This window comes from Lagopus leucura, unplaced genomic scaffold, assembly GCF_019238085.1.
Source record: "Lagopus leucura isolate 7727_CA_CO unplaced genomic scaffold, USGS_WTPT01 Super-Scaffold_100012, whole genome shotgun sequence".
NCBI lineage: Eukaryota > Metazoa > Chordata > Aves > Galliformes > Phasianidae > Lagopus > Lagopus leucura.
In genome coordinates, this window is record NW_024962267.1 from 21,214,061 (window position 1) to 21,234,857 (window position 20,797).

At 45.7% G+C, this 20,797-nt stretch overlaps 2 protein-coding genes across 7 annotated transcripts in view; both read right to left on the minus strand.

The window, feature by feature from the left end:
- Positions 1 to 11,084, minus strand: part of DIP2A (disco interacting protein 2 homolog A) — a 98,501-nt gene extending 87,417 nt beyond the window's left edge. For all 3 annotated transcript variants that reach the window (XR_006179564.1, XM_042874390.1, XM_042874389.1), the window contains exon 1: positions 10,988 to 11,084. Coding sequence is in view for 2 of the 3 variants with exons in the window: in XM_042874390.1 (XP_042730324.1) it covers positions 10,988 to 11,084 (97 nt within the window). In the remaining variant the exon portion in view is untranslated. The remainder of the gene's footprint in view (positions 1 to 10,987) is intronic.
- A 2,102-nt stretch (positions 11,085 to 13,186) lies between these two features.
- Positions 13,187 to 20,797, minus strand: part of PCNT (pericentrin) — a 101,606-nt gene continuing 93,995 nt past the window's right edge. For all 4 annotated transcript variants that reach the window (XM_042874337.1, XM_042874336.1, XM_042874335.1 and 1 more), the window contains 4 exons: positions 19,510 to 19,598; positions 18,264 to 18,417; positions 15,794 to 15,912; positions 13,187 to 13,585 (listed from right to left, as the gene is read on the minus strand). In XM_042874337.1, coding sequence (XP_042730271.1) covers positions 13,542 to 13,585; positions 15,794 to 15,912; positions 18,264 to 18,417; positions 19,510 to 19,598 — 406 coding nt within the window. In that variant the 3' untranslated portion in view covers positions 13,187 to 13,541. The remainder of the gene's footprint in view (positions 13,586 to 15,793; positions 15,913 to 18,263; positions 18,418 to 19,509; positions 19,599 to 20,797) is intronic.

Genomic DNA, 20,797 nt, shown 5'->3' on the forward strand with positions numbered 1-20,797 from the left:
CTTGTGAGGCCACATCTGCAGCACTGCATCCAGGTCTGGGGCCCCCAGTACAAGAAAGACAGGGAGCTGTTGGAGAGGGTCCAGAGGAGCCACAAAGACGACCAGGGGACTGGAGCACCTCCCCTGTGAGGAAAGGCTGAAGGAGCTGGGCTTGTTCAGCCTGGAGAACAGAAGGCTGCAGTGTGACCTCATTGCAGCCTTTCAGTACCTAAAGGGAGCCTGCAAAAAGCAGGGAAATGAACTCTTGAAAGGGTTGGTAACTGCAGGACAAGGGAAAATGGTTTTGAGTTGAGAGAGGGAAGACTGAGGTTGGATGTCAGGGGGAAGTTCTTTACACAGAGAGTGGTGAGGCGCTGGAACAGCTGCCCAGAGAGGCTGTGGATGCCCCGTCCATCCCTGGAGGTGTTCAAGGCCAGGTTGGATGGGGCCCTGGGGCAGCCTGGGCTGCTATGAAATGTGGAGGTTGGTGGCCCTGCATTGGTGGGGGGTTGGAGATTCATGATCCTTGAGGTCCCTTCCAACCCTGGCCAATCTGTGATTCTGTAATTTGTTTTTGAATAGCAGCTCTAGTAAACATGCCAAAAGAACACTTATTTTTAAACACTTTAACTTTAAACACACTAAAAAAAAAAACAGTCCAAAAAATGTAGATGAATCCCAAAGAATCAGTACCAATTCTTATAATGTTGATAGCTGGATTCTCTTTAAACCTAAGTTTCCTAAGCCTGAAAATACAACCCACTGGCATTTACCATTAAACACCCAATGGCTTCATTCTATTAAATGCAAATTATTTCACTGCTATTAAAAATGTCTTAACATAAAACCACAATAGTTACTACTGTATCAACCATTTCATCACTTGGAAGTAGTGTGTCAATATATTTGTTTGTTTGTTTTCTCTTTCAATCGCAACGGAAAAGTGCTGCTCTTGTAGAAATGCCTTTATTTAAAATAATCTGAGGCAGATTTCACCAAAGCTATTTCTACTGGTTAAGTACAACAAAGTCCTTCATTGTCCAGTGAACAGTCCAAGTGTTTTCCCACGTCAAGGCATCAGTTATTCTACAGCACCAGCTAACATTTTTACTGCAGTCATTCTACCAAGTATGATTTCCAGTGAGAGTAACCACAAAGTAAATTCTCAAGCCTTGGAGTTCAGAATTTCCCTTATAAAAGGGCACTGAGATTTGGTTCACATGATAACAAAGTTATCATAACGTCAACACTGCATGAGTCACCAACTGTCCAACAGTACATGTTTGTCATCATGGGGAATTACCTCATACTAATTCACTATCCCTGCTTTGCACTGTCAAAACACCACATGTTTTAACACACCAAGACCTCCTCTTGTTGTGATTTAGCTAATGTCACTCTAATTTTATCATAATCACTACTTAGCAGCTCAGTGACCAACAGCCAGTAATGAAAAAGCTATTGCGAACCAGCGGAGGAAGAATGAATGGCTCACAGAACGTCTGAGATGTTTCTTCTTATGGAAAAGGTAACACTCAAAGCATCCAGCGATATCACCAAAATCTACTCAACTGTGACCAAAACAGTCTAACAGAAATAAATAGTGAAAGCAGCCCTTATGGAAGAGCTCGCCTAATGGAAGGTGCAGTGAAATCGGTAGCGCACAGAAAAGACACAGTGACCACTGGAACAAGTCTCAGGTACTATCTATGCACAAGTTCTGGATATTTAAAATGACTGAAAACCTCTCCTCTGAATGTACATCAGAGCAGGGAATAGTTTTAAGCTAGAAGAGGGGAGATTTACATTACAGGTTAGGGAGAAACTTTTTTCTCAGAGGATGGTAAGGCACTGGCACAGGCTGCCCAGAGAGCTGTGCATGCCCCATCCCTGCAGACGTTCAAGGACAGAGTGGATCAGGCCCTGGGTAGCCTGATCTGGTGGGGCAAGCAGCCCACAGCAAGGGGTTGGAAATGGATGGGCTTTGAGGTCACTTCCAACCCAATCATTCTGTGACACCAATCCATCTGGAGAGAAGGTTCAGCACAATACCAGCTGTGCAAACACTACACCAGTCACTCAGTGTGTCAGAGCTCACTTGGTTCTTTCCATTTCCAAAGTAAAATACCTTATTTATTCCTTACTGTTGTCTACCATCCACTGGTTTTCATCAGGCAATCTGTTCTTTCACCTCTGCCATCTCAAAGCAGTCCATGAGATGCCTTCCCAACAATAAGCCTGCTATGATTTTGCAGCCCATAGACTTCTCTCAAAATTTAAGATCCAGACAACTTCCTGGGGCAAAAGTAATGAGCAGTAGGCATTACACAGAGTCATTTTAATATCTGAAGTATTATAAATAATCAGTAAGGTAACAATAATGTAAGATTAGAATACTGAGCCAAGAGTCAGAAGCTGATACAAAATAGGAGGGATCCCTGCGCACAGAAGTTAATTGCTAAAGAGGAACAAAACCTCTCTGGACACCATGCTAACATTTCTACTACAGTTCCTTTTTCCAAGTAAGAATTCATACAGCAAAGCCATCAAGAAGGTGTTTTTTTGTTTTTGTTTTTTTTTTACCACTGGAAAAGGGAACCAGGTCGAGCTCCTTCCCTGCCTCTTGGGACCTGGTTGGTTGAGGTGGGATCTCCCTGAATAGTAATTAGCCCAGTGGATCTCAGTGGCACAGTACTGATGTGATGAGAAGTCATTCACGCAGTTCTAGCCCCCTTTTTCTTCCTGATGGAAAACTATGCAAGGGTTCTCCAGATTACTGCACATTCCCATTACTAGAAGGTCAAAAGAGTTTCTCTAGCTGAACCAGGAAAGAGGAATAATTACCATAAAGCTACATTCTACAGACCTTCACTCCATGCAAAGAGCTCTGCACAAAGATTTCCAGCACCCAAAGTTTTTTGTCATAACTGAATTTAAACAGCCTGAAAGACAGCTGACAAACACCTTCCATAAGGAAGGAAAGATTCTGATCTGCAACATTTTAGTGATCAGCGTCAGGTACCAATAAAATTACTAATTGATAACCTATGAAAATAAAACCAAAACAATTCAGAATAGCATCAGTATCTGCAGAGACTAAGACTGAAGGAAACCAGGGCTTCACACTCATTTAGCAATAGTGGCAGATACTTCTATGCCCAGCTTCGCAAGTTTGGCAAGTCTAGAAATCTAGATGTCATTTGGTCTAGCCACTTAAATCAGAACAAGAAAATCATCATTTCCGTGACAGCTTCCTCCATCTGTCACACAATCACATCAGTCAACTGCTTCTGCAGGGACGGCCCAGCTCACTGCATTATTCAAGACAAGCAACCCAAAACCTCACAAGCAAGGCTGATGCACAAAACCAGAGGCTCTCACTAATTGCAGCCTGCTTTCCTGCTTACACATCATGCTATGTCTCAGCATTTGACCACCACAAGATAGTTCCTTGGTTTACCAAACCACTCAGAGATGACAAACTCACAGCAAGCATCAATACAACACAGAGAGCCATGGCAGCCAAAATAGCCCCTTATCTTACTGGTGTCCTCTGGGTAAATTATCTGAATCCCTGAAGAAAATACAGGAAAAAAAACTAACTAAACTCCTAATGGAGGCCAAGGGCAAAACTCCCCTTCTGGGACAGGGCTGCTCAGCCTGGTGCAGCACTGCCCTACACAGAGTGGGGACTACAACAGACAACTTGTGATTCCCTGAGAGCAGCCAGGAAGCAGAAAAAAACAAGATCCTCGTTGAAAATACTGAGGATCTTTTGTGCTGAAGATGGGAAATGGAAAGAATGAGCTCTTGCAGAAGGATGCCCTAAAACTTGGTCAGAAAACCAGGACACAAAGGATAACAAGACACAGAAGAAGCAGCAGAATTGCAGCATTGCAGTGGGAAGGAAGGAGCTGACCTCCTGATACCTCCTGTACACACACATGTTCATCAGCCTGTTCGGTGTAACCAGCCTGTGGGTCCTGCAGTAGCAGAGAACGCTATTTTGAGGATAATTAAGAACATACCAGCTCATAAACATTATTCTTACACACCTGTTCATCTGGAAAAAAAAAAAAAAGTCTAGGGGAAAAAAAGATAACTAGAAATGAAAGAAACAAGAAAATTAGGGGGGAAAAAAATCCAGAAAAAAAGCTCACAAATTTGAGCCACAATAAAGAAAATCCAGAAAATAAAATGATTTGCGTCTGTCTTTGTAATACAGTGACAGCAGTTACCAGTATATTTCAAGTGTACACAAATCACAAATAAAAGTATAAGAGGCAGGATTTTGCCAGATCCTTTTTGCTGGAGGCCAGGAGGAACACTGGTCAGCAAGAGGTAAGATCCATTTCTGAGCCATGTGTAGGCCTATTTAAATCCTTACTATAGGTAGAGATAATAAAACAGAAAAGTCTTGGCCTTTAAAACATAAGCTAAGCAATGCCGTCTCTTGCAACTGTGCCTTAGGGAAAGAGTTGCAATAAAGGAAAGTTAACTTAGAGTCCTGTTGAGCATCGCTGGGGAAACAACTGAAGAAAACAGCAAAGACGGCAAAAAGATACTAGGATGATTCAGAGGCTTCAATGATTCAGCCATATACTTCAGCTTTGGCCCCTGAATTCTGCATTGCAGAATTTCTTTGACCTCATTCACCAAATGGTGCTGGAAATCCATACAAAATCCATACAAACACCTTCCATCCATCTTCTGATAGTGCTTCAGTACTGCCATCATCACTTCAAGAAACTGAGGAGAGCCCAAAAAATTATGCATCTTGAGAGCTACAAACCTGGTGCCAAGAAACTGTTAAATACTTCAACACAAATGCCAAACGTAATCAGAGAGAGAGATGACCGAATATTTTGCTTTTGTATTTGTATACAGGCGTCATAAAAGGATGTTACATCCAGTAACACACACGGGGCTACATTTGTAACTCAGCAAGCTGAGGTCTTGAATCATTGCTTCATGCTCCATAGCCCTTCATCAATGAAATCATGTTTCAGAACAAGTTTCCTCCTTCAACAAAAAGGAAAAAAAACTTACAGAAAATAATACAACCTGCAAATGAAAAAACTCCAAGACCAGTGGAAGTGATGGAGGAACTGGGAATCTGCAAGAAAGGGATGGAGCACTACAGACAAAACCCACGGCCAACCACGCTACGCTGCTGCTCCGGTAGAGCTTTCCAACATGGCTGCTGCTCATCTCTAACACCAACCAGAGACTCCATACGGGAAGTTCCTCAGACCATTTCTAATTACCCTCCAAAACAGAGGAAAAAAAAATCCTAAATTCCACTCTGATTGTGGAGGTCGGCTCCTCTTTATCTTATAATCACAGAGAATGGCGCACAGGACTTCAAAGTTTTCACATTGTTTTTGTTAACTGCCATCTCACTTAAGCCTCTAATTTACAAGTTAGTTTTAATAAAGACATAGCAAGGCTTAGATAACAACACAACATTTCTGCAGCAGTACTGACAACCTGTCCCCTTTTTCAGGAATAGCTTTTCATTTGAAACAATAAAAAAGGGGAAAATTAAGTTAAGACACCAATAAAAGCATGAAAAACTGGTTTTGACTGCAGTAATACAGCCAGCGCAGCTACCAGCCTCCTGTTTATCAGTGCTGCAATTACATTAATGTGCTGGGATAACTGTGAAGCACTGGGGACAGCTCCAGTGATGGCATCTCACTTTACAAAACCACATTCATCATGTTCTGGACAGGACCACTGAGCCCAGCCGTACCCTCACAGACTGGCAAAAAACAAGGTTGGGAAGCAGAGCATAGAGAAGGAGAAAGTCCTGTGGGACAAATGCTGGCACCCAAGGGCTGGCAGCACAACCAAACCAAAGTTCTCCCACCAAACTCAACAAGTGGTGCACAAGAACAGGCTGTTCCTGAGTGCCGTAAGGCGAGCTGTAGGGGAAGAAGACCGGTGTGGATGAGCCAAAAACTACTGCTGAGACTCCAGAAGAAAAAAAGAGAGTCCATGAATAAGGGACAGGCTGCTTGGGGAGATTATGAGAAGTTGCTAAGGTATGCAGGGAGGAAGTTAGGAGGGCAAAAGCCCAACTTGAACTCAGATTCGCCACTGCAGTAAAGGAAAATAAGAAATCCTTTTATAAATATATCAATGGTAAGAGAAGAACCAAGGAGAATTTCCATCCTTTGCTTGATGCAGCAAGGAATGTGACCACTGAGGATAAGGAGAAGGCTGAGGTCCTCAGCACCTTCTTTACATCTGCCTTTAATAAGCAGATCAGTTATCATCAGGGCACTTTTACACCCTGATCTGGAAGTCTGGAATGGAAGGCAGAATATACCCCAGTGATTCAGATGGAGACACAGAGCTCCTCCTCTGTCTGGACTGTCACAAGTCCATGGGACCGGGCGGGCTCCATCCCAGGGTGCGGAGGGAGCTGGCAGGGGTGACTGCTGAGCTGCTCTTGGCCATCCACCAGTGCTTCTGGTTGTCTGGAGAGGTCCCAGAGGATCGGAGGCTTGCCGATGTGACTCCCGTCTACAAGAAGGGCTGTAAGGAGGATCCAGGGAACTACAGGCCTGTCAGCCTGACCTCAGTTACCAGGGAAAGTTATGGAGCAACTCATCTTGGGTGAGATCACACGGCACGTGCGTGGCATCCAGGGCATCAGGCACAGCCAGCACGGGTTCATGAGAGGCAGGTCGTGCCTGACCAACCTCATCTCCTTCTACAACTGGGTGACCAGACTGGTAGATGAGGGAAGGGCTGTCGATGTAGTCTGCCTAGACTTCAGCAAAGCCTTTGACACGGTCTCCCACAGCATTCTCCTGGGGAAACTGGCTCCCGTGGCCTGCACAGGTATACTCTTCTTTGGGTAAGGAACCAGCTAACGGGCCCTGCTCAGTGGAGCTAAGTCCAGCTGATGACCCATTTCAAGTGGTGTCCCCCAGGGCTCAGTACTGGGGCCCATCCTGTTTAATATCTTTACTGATGACCTAGATGAGGACATGGAGTGCACCCTCAGAAAGTTTGCAGATACACCAAGTTGGGAGGTGGTGTGGATCTGCCTGAGGGCAGGGAGGCCCTTCAGAGGGATCTCGATAAGCTGGATCGCTGGGCTGAGGCCAATGGGATGAGGCTCAACAAGGCCAACTGCCAGGTCCTGCATTTTGGCCACAACAACCCCAGGTAATGCCACAGGCTTGGGGATGAGTGGCTGGAAGACTGCATTGAGGAAATGGGCCTGGGGGTGCTGATCAACACTCAGCTGAACACGAGCCAGCAGTGCCCAGGTGGCCAAGAGGGCCAACGGCATCCTGGCCTGCATTAGAAATGGTGCAGCCAGCAGGAGCAGGGAGTGATCACCCCTCTGTACTCAGCTCTGGGGAGGCCGCACCTCGAGTGCTGTGTTCAGTGCTGGGCCCCTCACTACCAGAAAGACACTGAGGCCCTGGAACGTGTCCAGAGAAGGGCAACAAAACTGGTGAGGGGTCTGGAGCACAAATGTTATTGGAGGAGGAGTGGCTGAGGGAGCTGGGATTGTTCAGTCTGGAGAAGAGGAGTCTCAGAGGAGACCTCATTGCACTGTACAACTTCCTGAAGGAGGTTGTGATGAGGAGGGGTTTGGCCTCTTCTCCAGGCAACAAACAGAACCCTATGGGCAGGACACCTATCCACCAGGGAAACATGCTGAATGGCATCAATCCCGGCAGACACTTGGCACTTTGGTCAGTCTGAGCTCATTTTCTGGAATAACAGCACCCATCAGTACAGGTTAGGGGCTGACCTGCTGGAAAGGAGCTCTGTGGAGAAGACTCCGTGCCCTTGTGGACAGCAGGTTGGCCATGAACCAGCAATGATTTCATCACTGTTCATAAATATTTAAGCGTGAGTGTCGAATGGATGGGGCCAGGCTCTTCCTGGTGGTTCCCACAGACATGATAAAGAGCAATAGGCACAAAGCAGAACAAAGTTCCATATAACCTTGAGAAAGAAATTCTTTACTTTGAAGGCGTTGGAACAAAACAACAGGCTGCTCTGATAGGTTGTGTGGTCTCCATCTTTGGAGATATTCAAAACTTACCTGGATGCTTTCTTGTGCAACTTACTCTATGGAACCTGATTTAGCAGGAAGTTGGAGACAGGGATCTCTAGAGGTCCCTTCCACCCCCAATGATTCTAGGAAGAAAAGTCCACTCCAGACCATACAAAGTAAAGATGCTATTTCCTCTTCATAGTTTAAGAGCAATAGTATCATTAAAGACATCATAACTAACTGTCCAGGAAGGGAAAATCTTCATTCCAACCACCACATTATTAAACAAATCTGTTTGTGTTCTCTATCATAACAAGAGAGCCCCTTAAAGCTCTTAAAGCCCCCTTTTTTCCAGCAATCTCGTTTCCTGCTCTTGTAGTAGGAAGTCTAGCAGTAACCAGAACCCAGCCGCAGAATACTGAAATAAGGCTTTTAGAGCAGGCAGGCCACTGCTTGGGTACGAAAACAAGCCTGGGAACAAAGGTCTGCCACTGTGAAGGTGCAGCTTTCCTCCTGGAGGACACGTTTATAGGCAGCTATGACTGCAGTTCCAAGTGCACACTGTCTTCACCTTACTGATAGCAAAGGACATCCTCCACCCAGCTGAGCAAAGCCCCCTTTTCCCTGCCTCCCAGTCAAGCATCTCCTTGAGGTAATGGAATCTCTCCTAACGACATCCCTATAATACATGCACCAAACAGCAGAAACACAAGCACGACCAAAGCTGTGAGTGTGTAGGGACGCACTACTGAAACACTGTGACCTCTCCCAACTGCAAACCACATGAAGGGCACTGCATGCTCAACAGCAGCCCCTCCCTGGTCCACACGCTCGCTTACTCCCAGTAGCAGCAGGCAATCTTCAGATGTTATCACACAGTGACACAGTATCTTCCGTTGGAGAGGCTCTGAAACTAAGCACTGAAGACGTTGCAGGTCAAGGTCAAGTTCCACTGACGGTCACTTGCAAAGGATCTGTCTTGCCAGTTCTAACGTTCTGCAGATCATATTTGTTTTCAGGTATTAAATGATCACATGAACAAACGCACACATTACAGACGTATGTCCTGAGAACTTCCCTAACAGAAAGGTGCAGGAACACCTTTGCTATCCAATACTGCACTTCACTGTCAGGAAACCACACTGAAGTGCCAGCAGGTCTCCCCAGTAAGTGCAGTCAGCACAGTCACGCACTGCCCAGCAGTCACTGCTAAACCCATCTGCAGGCATCAGAGCACAGACACAACAGCCAGGTGCTCGGTACACTGCACTGTTTCATCATAAGGCTATAATTAAGATAGTAAACTCCATGCAAGCATTCCTCTGTCTTTAGGCTGATCCTATTGGACAGAAGTCATCCAGAAATGAACTTCCAACATGACAAGCAGCACTGACAGGCAGCGGAATATACCTGAACTGGAAAAACAAACAAACAAACCTCTCTATAGCAGAGAGAATCTCTGCTAAGAGCTTGAGCACAGCCCCCCCCCCCCCCCTCCCCCAAATTAGCCTGCCTGTAGCAACATGCTATGGAGAAAGCTGAGAAGGACAAGGGGACAGCTAAGCACAAGCCACATCACAGGGAGCCACGAATGTGTTTCCAGGTGCAGCTCTCAAATAAACTGGAGTTTTAATGAAAGAATAAATTACATGAGTGACATTTGTGTCTAAACAAGGACTGCTCTTGAAAATTATCAAACATTAATGGAAAGCACTGCACAAATACTTCATCTATTCACAAAGGTGCAATACTCTGTCATAACAAGACACAAACTTGGAAACAACACAAGGGCATTTGTATCTGCATTGCAGACTGAACTTCAGGAAAAAAAGGGATTCCAACCTTTAGTTCCCTCTGGTTTTGCCATGACAACCTACGGCAAAAAAGGGGGAAATTCTGAACCAGCTTCCCGGTTTATTTATAGATGAAACTGTTTCAAGTTCCCTTCCTTCCTTCCACAGGAAGGAGCCATGGGCACCTTCAGCAGACCGTAGGCAGCAGCAGGAGCTGCTGAACTCAGCACGCCCATCGCGGCCGTGCAGCATGGAGGATCCCAGGAGCCACTCGAAAGAGGACACTCACCTGCCTTTGAAAGAGGGAAATAACCAACGGTCTGCACGGATTAATTTACTTCTTCCAGAAACAGGGTATCACAGTCTGTACCCATCCTCCATAGATTAAACCGCAAACATACGACCCGGAATCGCCGCTCCTTCCCACCCGAGCACGTGAGCGCTGCGCACCAAGGGCAGCGCGTCTGTCCGAGCAGCGCCTGCGGACGGCAGGCGGTCACAGAGCCGACACACGGCAGCACGGGGCCGGAGGGCTGGAAAGGATCTCTGCGCATCTGCAGCTCCCCCGCCCAAAGCCGCGCCGTAGCAGGTGCCTACCGGCAGGTCGCACGGGAAGCGTCCCGGAGAAGGAGATTCCCCCATCCCTGCGGGCAGCGACGGGCCGGAACGGACAGGGGAAGAACACCGCCACGGCTGTCCTTTCTCACGTAGAAGAGCTCTGCACAGAACCGCACCGAGGCGAAAAACGATTCGCTTCGGATCTCAGACCTCGACGGGCAGCGAAGGCAGCGCCCAGCGCCGATCCGCCGGGCCGGGCAGCGCGGGGCGTCCGAGCGGCAGCGGAGCGGTGCGACCGGCAGCGCGGGGCCACGGCCGAACCGCCGAACCGCCGAACCGCCCAGCAGAACCGAAGAACCGAACCGCCGAACCGCCGCCCAGCGCCGAGCGGAGGCGGAGGAAGGGAGCGGCGCTGCAGGGCCGCACTCAGACACGGCCCCGCGCACGGCCTCGCGGCAATCGGGGCCGGGCGGCGGTGCCGAAGCCCCCGGCACGACCCGGGCACGGGCCGCGGGAAGCGGGGCGAGGCCGGAGCGGCTCCCGCGCCCCTCTCCGGGCGCCGCGGCGGAGGCACCGCGCTCCAGCACCGCGCCGTCCCGAAGCTCGGCCGCCGCCGCTCCGCTCTCACCTTCCGACAGCTCCAGCTCCAGCTCCGCCAGGCTCTCGCGCACCTCGGGCGGCAGCGGCACCGCGTCCAGCGAGCAGCCGCCCCGCTCGGCCGCCATAGCGCGGGCCCGCCGCGGCCGCCGCCCAGCACCGCCTCCGGCGGGAGCGGCAGGAAGGGGAGCTCCCGGCCCGACCGCTCCGCGCAGCCGCCGGGCCCGGCCCGGGCAGCGCCTCCCAGCGGCCGGCAGCGCCGGGCGGAGCGGCGCCACGGCGGAAAGACGAGGGGCGGCTCCGCGCGAGGACGGGACGGGGCGGCACAGCGCAGCCGGAGCGGCCCCACCGCGCGCGTTCGCCCCGGGCCGTCCTCGGTGAGCGGGAGCCCTGCGGGGTGGCGGAGGAGCCTCGGTCGGTTCTGAAATCGGGACCCCGCTGTGCCAAGCTGTGCTGCGTGCGCGGCCCTGGGGCTGACCTGCCGCACTGCTCTGCGCTATAGCACACAGCGCACGTAAGGAAATACCGAGCGTTCTGTACGCGGCAAAATAGCGCTCGGACCGTTTCCGGTCTCGTCCACCCCTCCAGAGCAGTGAATCTCCCGGACGATGGATTGCTTACGGCACAGACAGATGTGCCAGCGTACCTCAGGCACTACACTCATTGCAAAGAGCAGAAGCAATCCTCACGTCGTGCCAACCCACTACCAGCAGAGCACGTAGACAGCGCACACTCCCAAATTGACCTTCGTAAAGGTGGGCCGGCTGTCTGCCCAAAGAGTTGGGCGTCAGACCTCACCGTTCACTGGGAGATCCGGCATCGCTCCTGCCGCTGCCTACCAGCCCCTCCCGGCCCACCGTGTGCAGGGATGGCTCTGTACACGTGGACCAAGCCCCTGTCTCACACATGTGTCTGCACCCAGCCCATGATGCTTAACTTACAGAGCGTGGTGCACGGCAGAGATAAAAAAAAGCAGCACCGAACTGCTGCGGAGCCAGGTCCTGACGGCCCTCCTACACCCAAAGGAAAAATGCAAAGTGCAATTCATGTGCAAACATGAAATTATGGATTTTATTCAGTGTCAGCTGTGAATGCCTGTCTGGAGATGCATATTGTGTATAGCAGAATACAACCTGATGCTGTGTTAAGGACACCATTAACATTCAGGGCATATTTTGACAGATCTGCCTAAAGGCCCCGGAACCAGAATGAAAGGAATCTGCCATGCTCATGGATCTGTATAAACCTGCTCTGTCAATTCACGTGGTTAGAACTTTGCAGAAGCCACCTTACTCTCCAGGCTTTCACACCAAATCAGGTATTGTTTGTTCATGCACAGGTGCCTCTGGAGCAGTCAGCCTGCAGGGACAAGGGAGGCACTCAAAGGCTTTGCCCATGGCAGAGCTGTGGGATAGGGCACCCAGATGCAGAATGACACCCATCAGCAAGCCACATTGCCCAAGGGCAGCTTTGCCTCTCAGAGCTGTAGGTGTGAGCCTGAACTGCAGCATCCTGTGTTCCTGTGACCCCAGAATGCAGCACTAGATGCTCCAACCAGTGAAGAACAAAAACACACTGCCTTATTGGGGACAGCACTTCCTCACAACAGCCAGAAGCATGGGCTAAGGACAAAAGTGGTCAGGGCAGGATCAGCCCAGCAGTGCCAGGACTCTGGGCAAGAATACATCTTCCAAGGGCTGGCACCAGAGCTCCAAAGCCACACCTCCAAGTGGCACAGAAGCTCCTGGCATGAACTGAGGAAGACTGATGTTCTCTAGCAATGTCAGATGTATCATGGATATAGACACCATGTTAAGGGTGCCAGGGAAAATCCTGCTGAGCACGGTGTCAAAGTTTCCATGTGAGAAAGTCACCACAGCTGTTGATTTTAGGGATATAAACAAGATCAGTAATTGCAAAAAAGTTAGCTCTTTTCTTTTTTTAAATTTCTATTAGGTCAAGGTCAGTCATAGAAGAATCCAAGGAGTGGCTTGATACTGAAATGGAATGTGATGAGGAAGACTGAGGGAAACAAGTCCTATTTATTGCAAAGCCAAAAAAGCAAATCTTGAAATCCCAGAAGGCAATGTGTCTTAAAGATGATTTGGGAGAATTTTTTAGCTGCTGTTAGTTAACAATCTTGCAGAAATACTAAAACACAAATAATAAGAAAAAAAAAGAAAAAGAAAAAATTGTAAGGTGAAAACAAATAACTATATGCTGTAAGAGCTCACTAATAAAATGTGATTTTAATAACTTCTTTTTTTTACAAGGAATCCAGCTATACACTATAGAAAAATAAACACCGAACAGACTCTTTGCAATTGACAGTACAGTGATACAGGCACACTTTAGCTGTCAACATACCAGTAATTCTGCATGAGAATGTAAAACATTGCTCTTAGTGGAAAGAAATTTCCTCTTATAGTACTGAAGTATAATAAAAAGTCATGAAATTCTGACGCAAAAGCACTGCCCTTTATTTAGTTGCACAGGAGATGACAAGTGCTCCATTCACCAGGGAATAACTCAGAAGGAAGCAATAACTCGGCGGTTTCACAGCACACATTTCAGAAGCATTCTGATCACTTTTTCATGTTTCTCTGGAATGGCAGGCCTGGAACTTGTCCTAAATTTAAATAAAACAAATGGGTATTAGAAAAGTGCTTGTGCTATGCTAAACAGGGTGCAGTTAGCAGCATGTTATTTCCTCCATATACTTCACATGAGCTACACTGAAAGCAATTACCATCTTCATGATCACCCAGGAACCTGAAAGCTTACCGCCCTGCCAAAGCAAACATTCACACGTTAAGACCAATGCTCACTCAGAAGAGTACGCAGAGAGCAATGGATTGCTTCTTAAACGACTGCTCTTGTGATGATCCAACCTGCACTCTGCTGCTGTTCAAGCTGTTGTATCTGTGGGGTGATGTAAAGTGCAGCAGCCTCACGTTACTCAGAGCTCTGTTCTGAAGCTTAATGTATGGTGCTGCAACTCCCCACAGCGTCATTCTGGTACCGTGAACATCCTCCAACCATTATGCATTGTACTCAGTTAAGTGCTCCACACTTAGCACAAAATACCTCATCCTGTGAAATACCGCAGGTTTCAATTCTAACACGTGATTATCCACATCTGCCATAAACAAAGTACTTGGGAAAAGAAAAAACAAAGGTCATGATGTTAAGGTTTCTAGGAAAAAATGCTGCCAAGGGTGCTAGTTTCCACATGGAAGTGCCACTGTGTAGCCGTTGACTTTAAGGATAAAAGATCATGATTTGTTAAAAAAAGTTAACCTTTTTTTTATTATTATTTTTTAACCTTTTAAACCTTAAAAACAAAAAAAAGTATTTGGTGAAGTCAGCCAGAAAAACAATGTCTTGGACTTTCCCCAGAGCTGTTATCCAGCTGTACCATGCTCCTATGAACTCTGGCAAAGCCAAAATCTTCTCTCTAGAGAAACACACATGGTTTTCAAGTTTAAGTTGTCAAGGTTAACTCTGAGGGTGTGTTAGGATTGTACCACACGATCTTAAGAATCTGCCTCAGAAGTTAGTTTTAAAGTCGTTATTTTTCCAAATGCAGAAATAAGTACAAACCATTACTGATACCTTTGCTGGGTCAGCAACTGAATGCCTGCCCCACCCTCCACAAACATCTCCATAGAGATGATCTATCTGCTGATGACAGAGATCAAGGAAGCGGCAGTAAGAGCATCAGTGACTGTCACAGAGCTCTGCAGTTTCAGTCAAGTATGTTTTTTTCTTCCTCGCCTCAGCCCAACCAACATCTTGGTGCAAAAGCCGCAGGACAGTTATAAGATACAGGATTGCCTGGGAAACAGCGTTGACAAAGGTTATGCGTAGTGAAAGAAACACATAGGTGTGCATATGCAATTTGCAGAAGGATCAAAGTGGCCCACCCCTAGTGCCATGACATCTGCACAGTAAAATCTGTTCAGCTTTTGGCTGAGTGTATGGGAAACTAAGGAAGGTGCTGATAGGAGGAAATAAACATTTCTTGCTGAGAGATCGATGACCGCAGTGACCCACAAGTAGTCTCAGGAAGTAAACAAGTGATTTGGGGATGAGCATCTAGAACATAGGAAAAGAATCAGCAACAGCAGTCTAAAGGAAAAACAGTCGGACAAAAACATCCATGGCATTATCTGATTTGATCACCCATACAAGCTCAGACCATAAAACTCAATAACAAACTTGGATGGGGAAAGTAAGTTTTGGGGAAGGTGTTCCAAAGACCCCAGAGGAATGGCTGCCCAGATGCCTCTCCAATGCATAGGGCTCACTGGAGCCAGGAGGAGGCACCCCAGCCTCGTGTGTTTTTTAGCCTGAGAAAAATATGGTTGCCTCCTTGGGGTTTTCTTGGTATTTTCATTTTTTATCTGGTACGGAACAACAGGAAGTGATAAATGAAGGAAGTAGGATAGTTCACGCTGCAGAGGAGGCCATACTCAGCTATTACAATGACATCACAGTGACTGAATTTAAAGCAAGTTATTTCCATACATTCCATTTAAACTGCAGAACTTGCTTATTTGACTTGATTACAGGAGGGGAAAAATGGCACAGAAATCATTCACTCTTATCTCAGGAGAATTTCACTGAAGTTACTCTGAGAAATGACGTACTTGGACTAATTTGAGGCACGACGTTTCAGAGACTTAATTTTTTTCTCCTCCCACACGTAAAATAAATCTTTCAACAAAATGATGCTTTTTACATTCTCTAAGCATTACAGACAATATGCATGCAAACCCATGCAAAAAGGACCCCAGGCTGCTCACAGCTCTGAGTGCAGCAGTGCTCCTCTTACCTGACTGCACCCCTCCTAGTCTTTGCTGGATAATCTCCAAGCGGTGGATGTATTCTGTAAGTGATCGTTCAGGATCCTGAGTAGGCACAGGTGACTTTTCTGAAGTGGATGGAGGCAATCTTAAAAAAGAAAAAGTTGTTTTTTTTTTCCCTTACGCCACACTGCAATTTATACTCACACAGACAGTAACTCCATGCAAAGCAAACTCAAATATCAACAGACACGACCAAAAACTTCCACATAGCTAGATTGAAAAAAAACACAGTAGGCAGTTGTGTTTACAGAAGAAACAAAAGAAAGGATGTTTTGGAAAGAGCTGGAGTACCTGCGAGTCTCACTCTCCTGATAAGCAACCAAAAGTTCCTCTAAGAAAGCTGCAGTCAGAAGTAAATGCAAATGGCTGGATAAACCCAATTCTATGGAGACGAGCGTGCTGCATCCAAGTGTGTAGCAGGTTAAAGTCTACTTGGAAGGACAAGGCTGAAAAAGCTTAAATCACATACTGTGACTGTATTGCTACATTATTAATAGTTTAAAAAACTAATAATAGAAACATACTTCTGGGGGAATATTCTATGCAAACACACTGCTACCCTGGAGTTGGGAGGTCTTCCCTTTATTTTTTTTATATAATGGAATGCAGTTCCTATCATTCCCTTCCTTCTGTTCATCTCTGCCAGGAAATGTTTCTCACATCCAACATTTGATTTTAGCTATCACTAACCCAGTCACACAGAGTGAAAAGGATCTACAATGATTATTTTCCCGTTTCATACAATACAGATGATGTCTCAGTAGTAAGCTGCCTGTGCTTCTGTCTATGAGATCCTCATACATGTTGTGAGAGAGGGCTGGGATGGAGTAGGAATTTAGGCTTATGGTAATGCTTGCAGGTCTCCAATTCTCCGCTAAATTCTATGCAAAACAGAGTCCTACCTGTCCTTCCTGAGGAGCACTGCCCTGTCTTGTTCCCCAAACCAGCCAGCAGGGTTACAAAACAAAATGAAATGTAAAACAATTTGGACCTTCTGTTGTTTTTGGGTAATGCTCATTCACCACAGCTGTTTACTTGTTACTGGCTGTCCTATTTTGACCGATACAGAGTTAATTTTCTTCGGAGTAGTTGGTATGGTGCTGTGCTTTGAATTTAGGGTGAGAATAATATTAACAACAGTGATGTTTTAGTTGCTGCTGAGCAGTGCTGCACAGAGCCAGGGATGATTCAGTTTCTTAGTTTCTCATATTATCCTCCAGCGAGGGGGGCTGGGAGGCACAAGGAGCTGGGGGGGGGACAGGACCAGGGCAGCTGACCTAAACCTTCCAAAGGGATATTTGATAGCATAGGGCATAATGAGAAAAAACTGTAAAACTGGAGGGAGTTGGCCAGAAAAGCTGCTGCTGCTGCTGCTCAGGGATTGGCTTGGTCAATGAGTGCATCACCTGTTTCCTTTGGTTGGCTGGGTTTCGATTTGATTTGGTTTGCTTTTTTGTTTGTTTGGTTGGTTTGTTGATCTCCCTTTCCCATTAAACCGTCCTTATCTCAATATATAAATTTTTGTATTTTTTTCTTTTCCAGTTCCATCATCCCCCTGATGGGGAGTAGCAGCCGTGTGCTACTTACCTGCCTGCTGGGTTCAACTGCAATACTCAGTTTTCTTCATTAAAAATAATAATAATAATAATAATCTTTCTTGTGTGGGTAAAGTTTCCAATTCATAGCAAAGGAGTGGAAAAAAGCCACACGTTCCAAGCTGATGAGACTGCACAGCAATTGCTGTAAAACTGCATCATATGAAAGAAGCCACAAGAGGAATAACCTGGCTCTGCAATACTCCAAGTTACTTCACATGCTTGGAGAGCCTGAGACTGGGAAAGTCAATGATGGCTGAAGGCCACACTCCTCCAAGTCCAGCACTGAGTTTGCAGCTGAGGTATCTTCTCAATACTGCTGTGCAGAATGCCACCAGTGACTTCCAACCCAGCAGTAATTAGCTGGGGTTGTACTCCTGTGCAGAACTGGCTGTAATGCACAGAAAAACTGGAACGTACACAGCACGTACCTCAGTCTGTGGTAGCAAGTCTGAAGGCAACTAACATTAATGCAATGCTTCCCTGTGGTAGAAGAGCCACTTCTGCAGGAGGAGGAATCAACTTCACACTTAAAACATCAATCCCCGATTTAGTAGGCAAAAACAGCAAGAACTCCCCTTCAAAGAAGGCTAAAAGGCAACATTATCAGGAGTGCTTTCACATAGCCAGATTGAACTGGAGAACAACACTGAGTGTTCTCAGTGCAAGAACATCAGACACGCTCAAAGCAAGAGACATTCTCTTCTGTAGCAACCTGAACCTAAGGAAACATTTACCAGACCCAGACTTCTTGTTGGAGTACTTCCTCCAAGTAGCTGTCTCACTTTTAGCAAAGTCTGTCTGATGAGGTGATTACACATCAGCCAGACTGCAGACTGACCTGCTGTGTGACCGGCGAGAGGATTTGGAGGAGCAGCTCACAGATCTTGCAGAGCTGGTTCCGTGGCACAGGCCAGTGTCCCGGGTTGGGGGAGAGCTTACATGAACAGCTGGGAGCTGCTGCTGTTTCAGAGTTTCTGTTCTGGCACCAGAGGCTGTGTTAAATACAAAACAGTTGAAAAGCATTCACTAAAAACCACTTCCAGAAGCCTTTTTATATTTAACCAATTAGAAAAACCCACAAGAATTGCAGCAATATATATTTGGTTTTGGTTTAAAATGTATGTTACAAATGCATCTATTTTAGTTGGTTGTGAGAGAAGTGGCAGAAAAAGGATTGTTTGTTGTTTCGTTATCCCTAATAACAATGCTCCTTCAGGTATGTCCTCTTTTAAATCACTATCAATGATTTGATTTGCTCTCCTGAGAGCCTGACAGGTGCTATTTTGTAGTGAGGCTTCAGAGGACCCTCACCACAAGTAGTATATAGGAAATTAACTTTTTTTTTTTTAAAGTAAGTATTCCCAACCTAAAATCCTGAAAATTACGTAGTGTGTCCATATGCCAGGTAATGAAAAATGTACCATCACATCACATTTTTGTTTAGCACTGAAAAGCCACAATTGGAATATTACACATGTATTGCGCAATATGGGGTACCACACAGAGACACTTGTTCAAGTTCTTACTGACACATCCATAGGTAACCCAAAGGAACACAGCCCTTACTGAACTCTATTAGACCATCACCCATAGCACCTAAAGTTCAGGGAAAACCTGTCATCAGATTCTGAGCCTCTTCCAAACCTCTGGAACCATTTAAAATTGTTTTTCCATTGCTGGCAACACAGGACAGCAAATCCCTTCTAAGACTTCTTTTTTACACTGCATGTACCAATTTTAATACTGTTACAGTAGTAACAGCCTTTGTATTATTAATAACTTATGGCATTGATTTCCATCATAGGTAGCTTTAAAAAGTATGAAAAAATTATCAGATAAGTTTAATGAAGAGAGAAAAGGACGAGTTTGATGCTGTTGTGAAGTTACGAATTCTGTAAGTTTTCATATTTAACTTCTTACAGTGTCATTTTAAACTCATAATCATGACAAGGAAACAGATAAACAGATCTGTGTCAACACAAATATTTTGCTTTTTTGTCTGTTCACGGTGATTTTTTGTTTGTCTACTGAAACTCTGCTAGAGACAAGTTATCATTTAAAAATGTGCTTGACCAAAAGCTTACCTGTGTTATTTCCTGTATGTTGGGAGATGGTTTCACCTTGGGCATTTTTTCTGTTAAGCTTGTTCCACTTTCTCACCAAAAACTTCAACCTTGGTAACAGAATAAATTTGTACAGTCATTAATAACAGGAAAAAATACACTAAATTTTAATATCAAACTTTTTGTAGGCATAAAGCATATTAAATTTATTATTTAGTTAAGTAACAATCCTTGTAGGAATGGAGAAGGAAGACTGCCAGCATCTTCCCAATGATAACTGTATCACCTGTCAGTTCTCTGCAGTGCTAAGACCACACAATCTTAAGGGTCTGAGGTGACAGCAGATTGTTTAGATTAACCTTTTATTTCTTTTTATTATTATTATTGTTTGCTTTTAACCCACTCTTATTTATTTTCCCCAGTTTCTAAACACTGAAGAAATAGATTTTAAGACCACATAACCATGTAATGTTACGCATATAGCAGGAAAAAAAAAAAGAGAAAAACAAAAACACAGTAACCCAGTCGCTCAAAACGGCTCAATGGACAGCAAAAAAGGAACAGACATTGGAGCTTAACCACAACATTCTCTTTACAGTCTTAGGATGCAGTTGCTTTGTGTCGGGCGATGGCTATTAACTCCCTTAATTTGTATCCACACAGAGGTGCTGGAAATGTTTGCCAGTTTGTTTTAAAGATGTACTTCTACTTCAGCCCTAAATTCCATGGAGCTGTGAGGCCTCAGAGGGTTAGTTTGGAGGTCTCTATCCTTTCATACTGCTATCATTATAGCATCCTTCTCAACAGTCTAAAAAGCCTTAAATATCATCGTAACAGTTTCTAGTAAACAAGGAGATTGCTCAGAAGTAATCTCCTATTACATTCAAAACTTTTTCTTCCAATAGATGAACTCAAGACACAATAAGGGATAGTGCATAGATATCAAAATCCACTCCATAGTAAATAATGGCACATGACAGAATCAAGCTCAATGAAACACAGGCTACTGAGCTCAGGAGAAGAAAATCATCACTGATGGGATGGTAACATTACAATACAAGAGGCTACCCAGTATGTCCCAAACAGATAAGGGAAAAAATGAAAAGATCAGCTTGTAATTATTGTGCAGTGATGTAAAAACATGCCGCAACTGAGCATCTCTCAACAGATGGAATCAGCTTTTACAAACCTTTGTTTTGGTACACATTCAACATAGCCCTGATTCTCAAACGGCAATTTGGCCAAAGTTACAGCTGCCAAGTCACGCTGTGGAGAAAGCTTCTGCTTAATATTCAGGTAGGATAAGCCA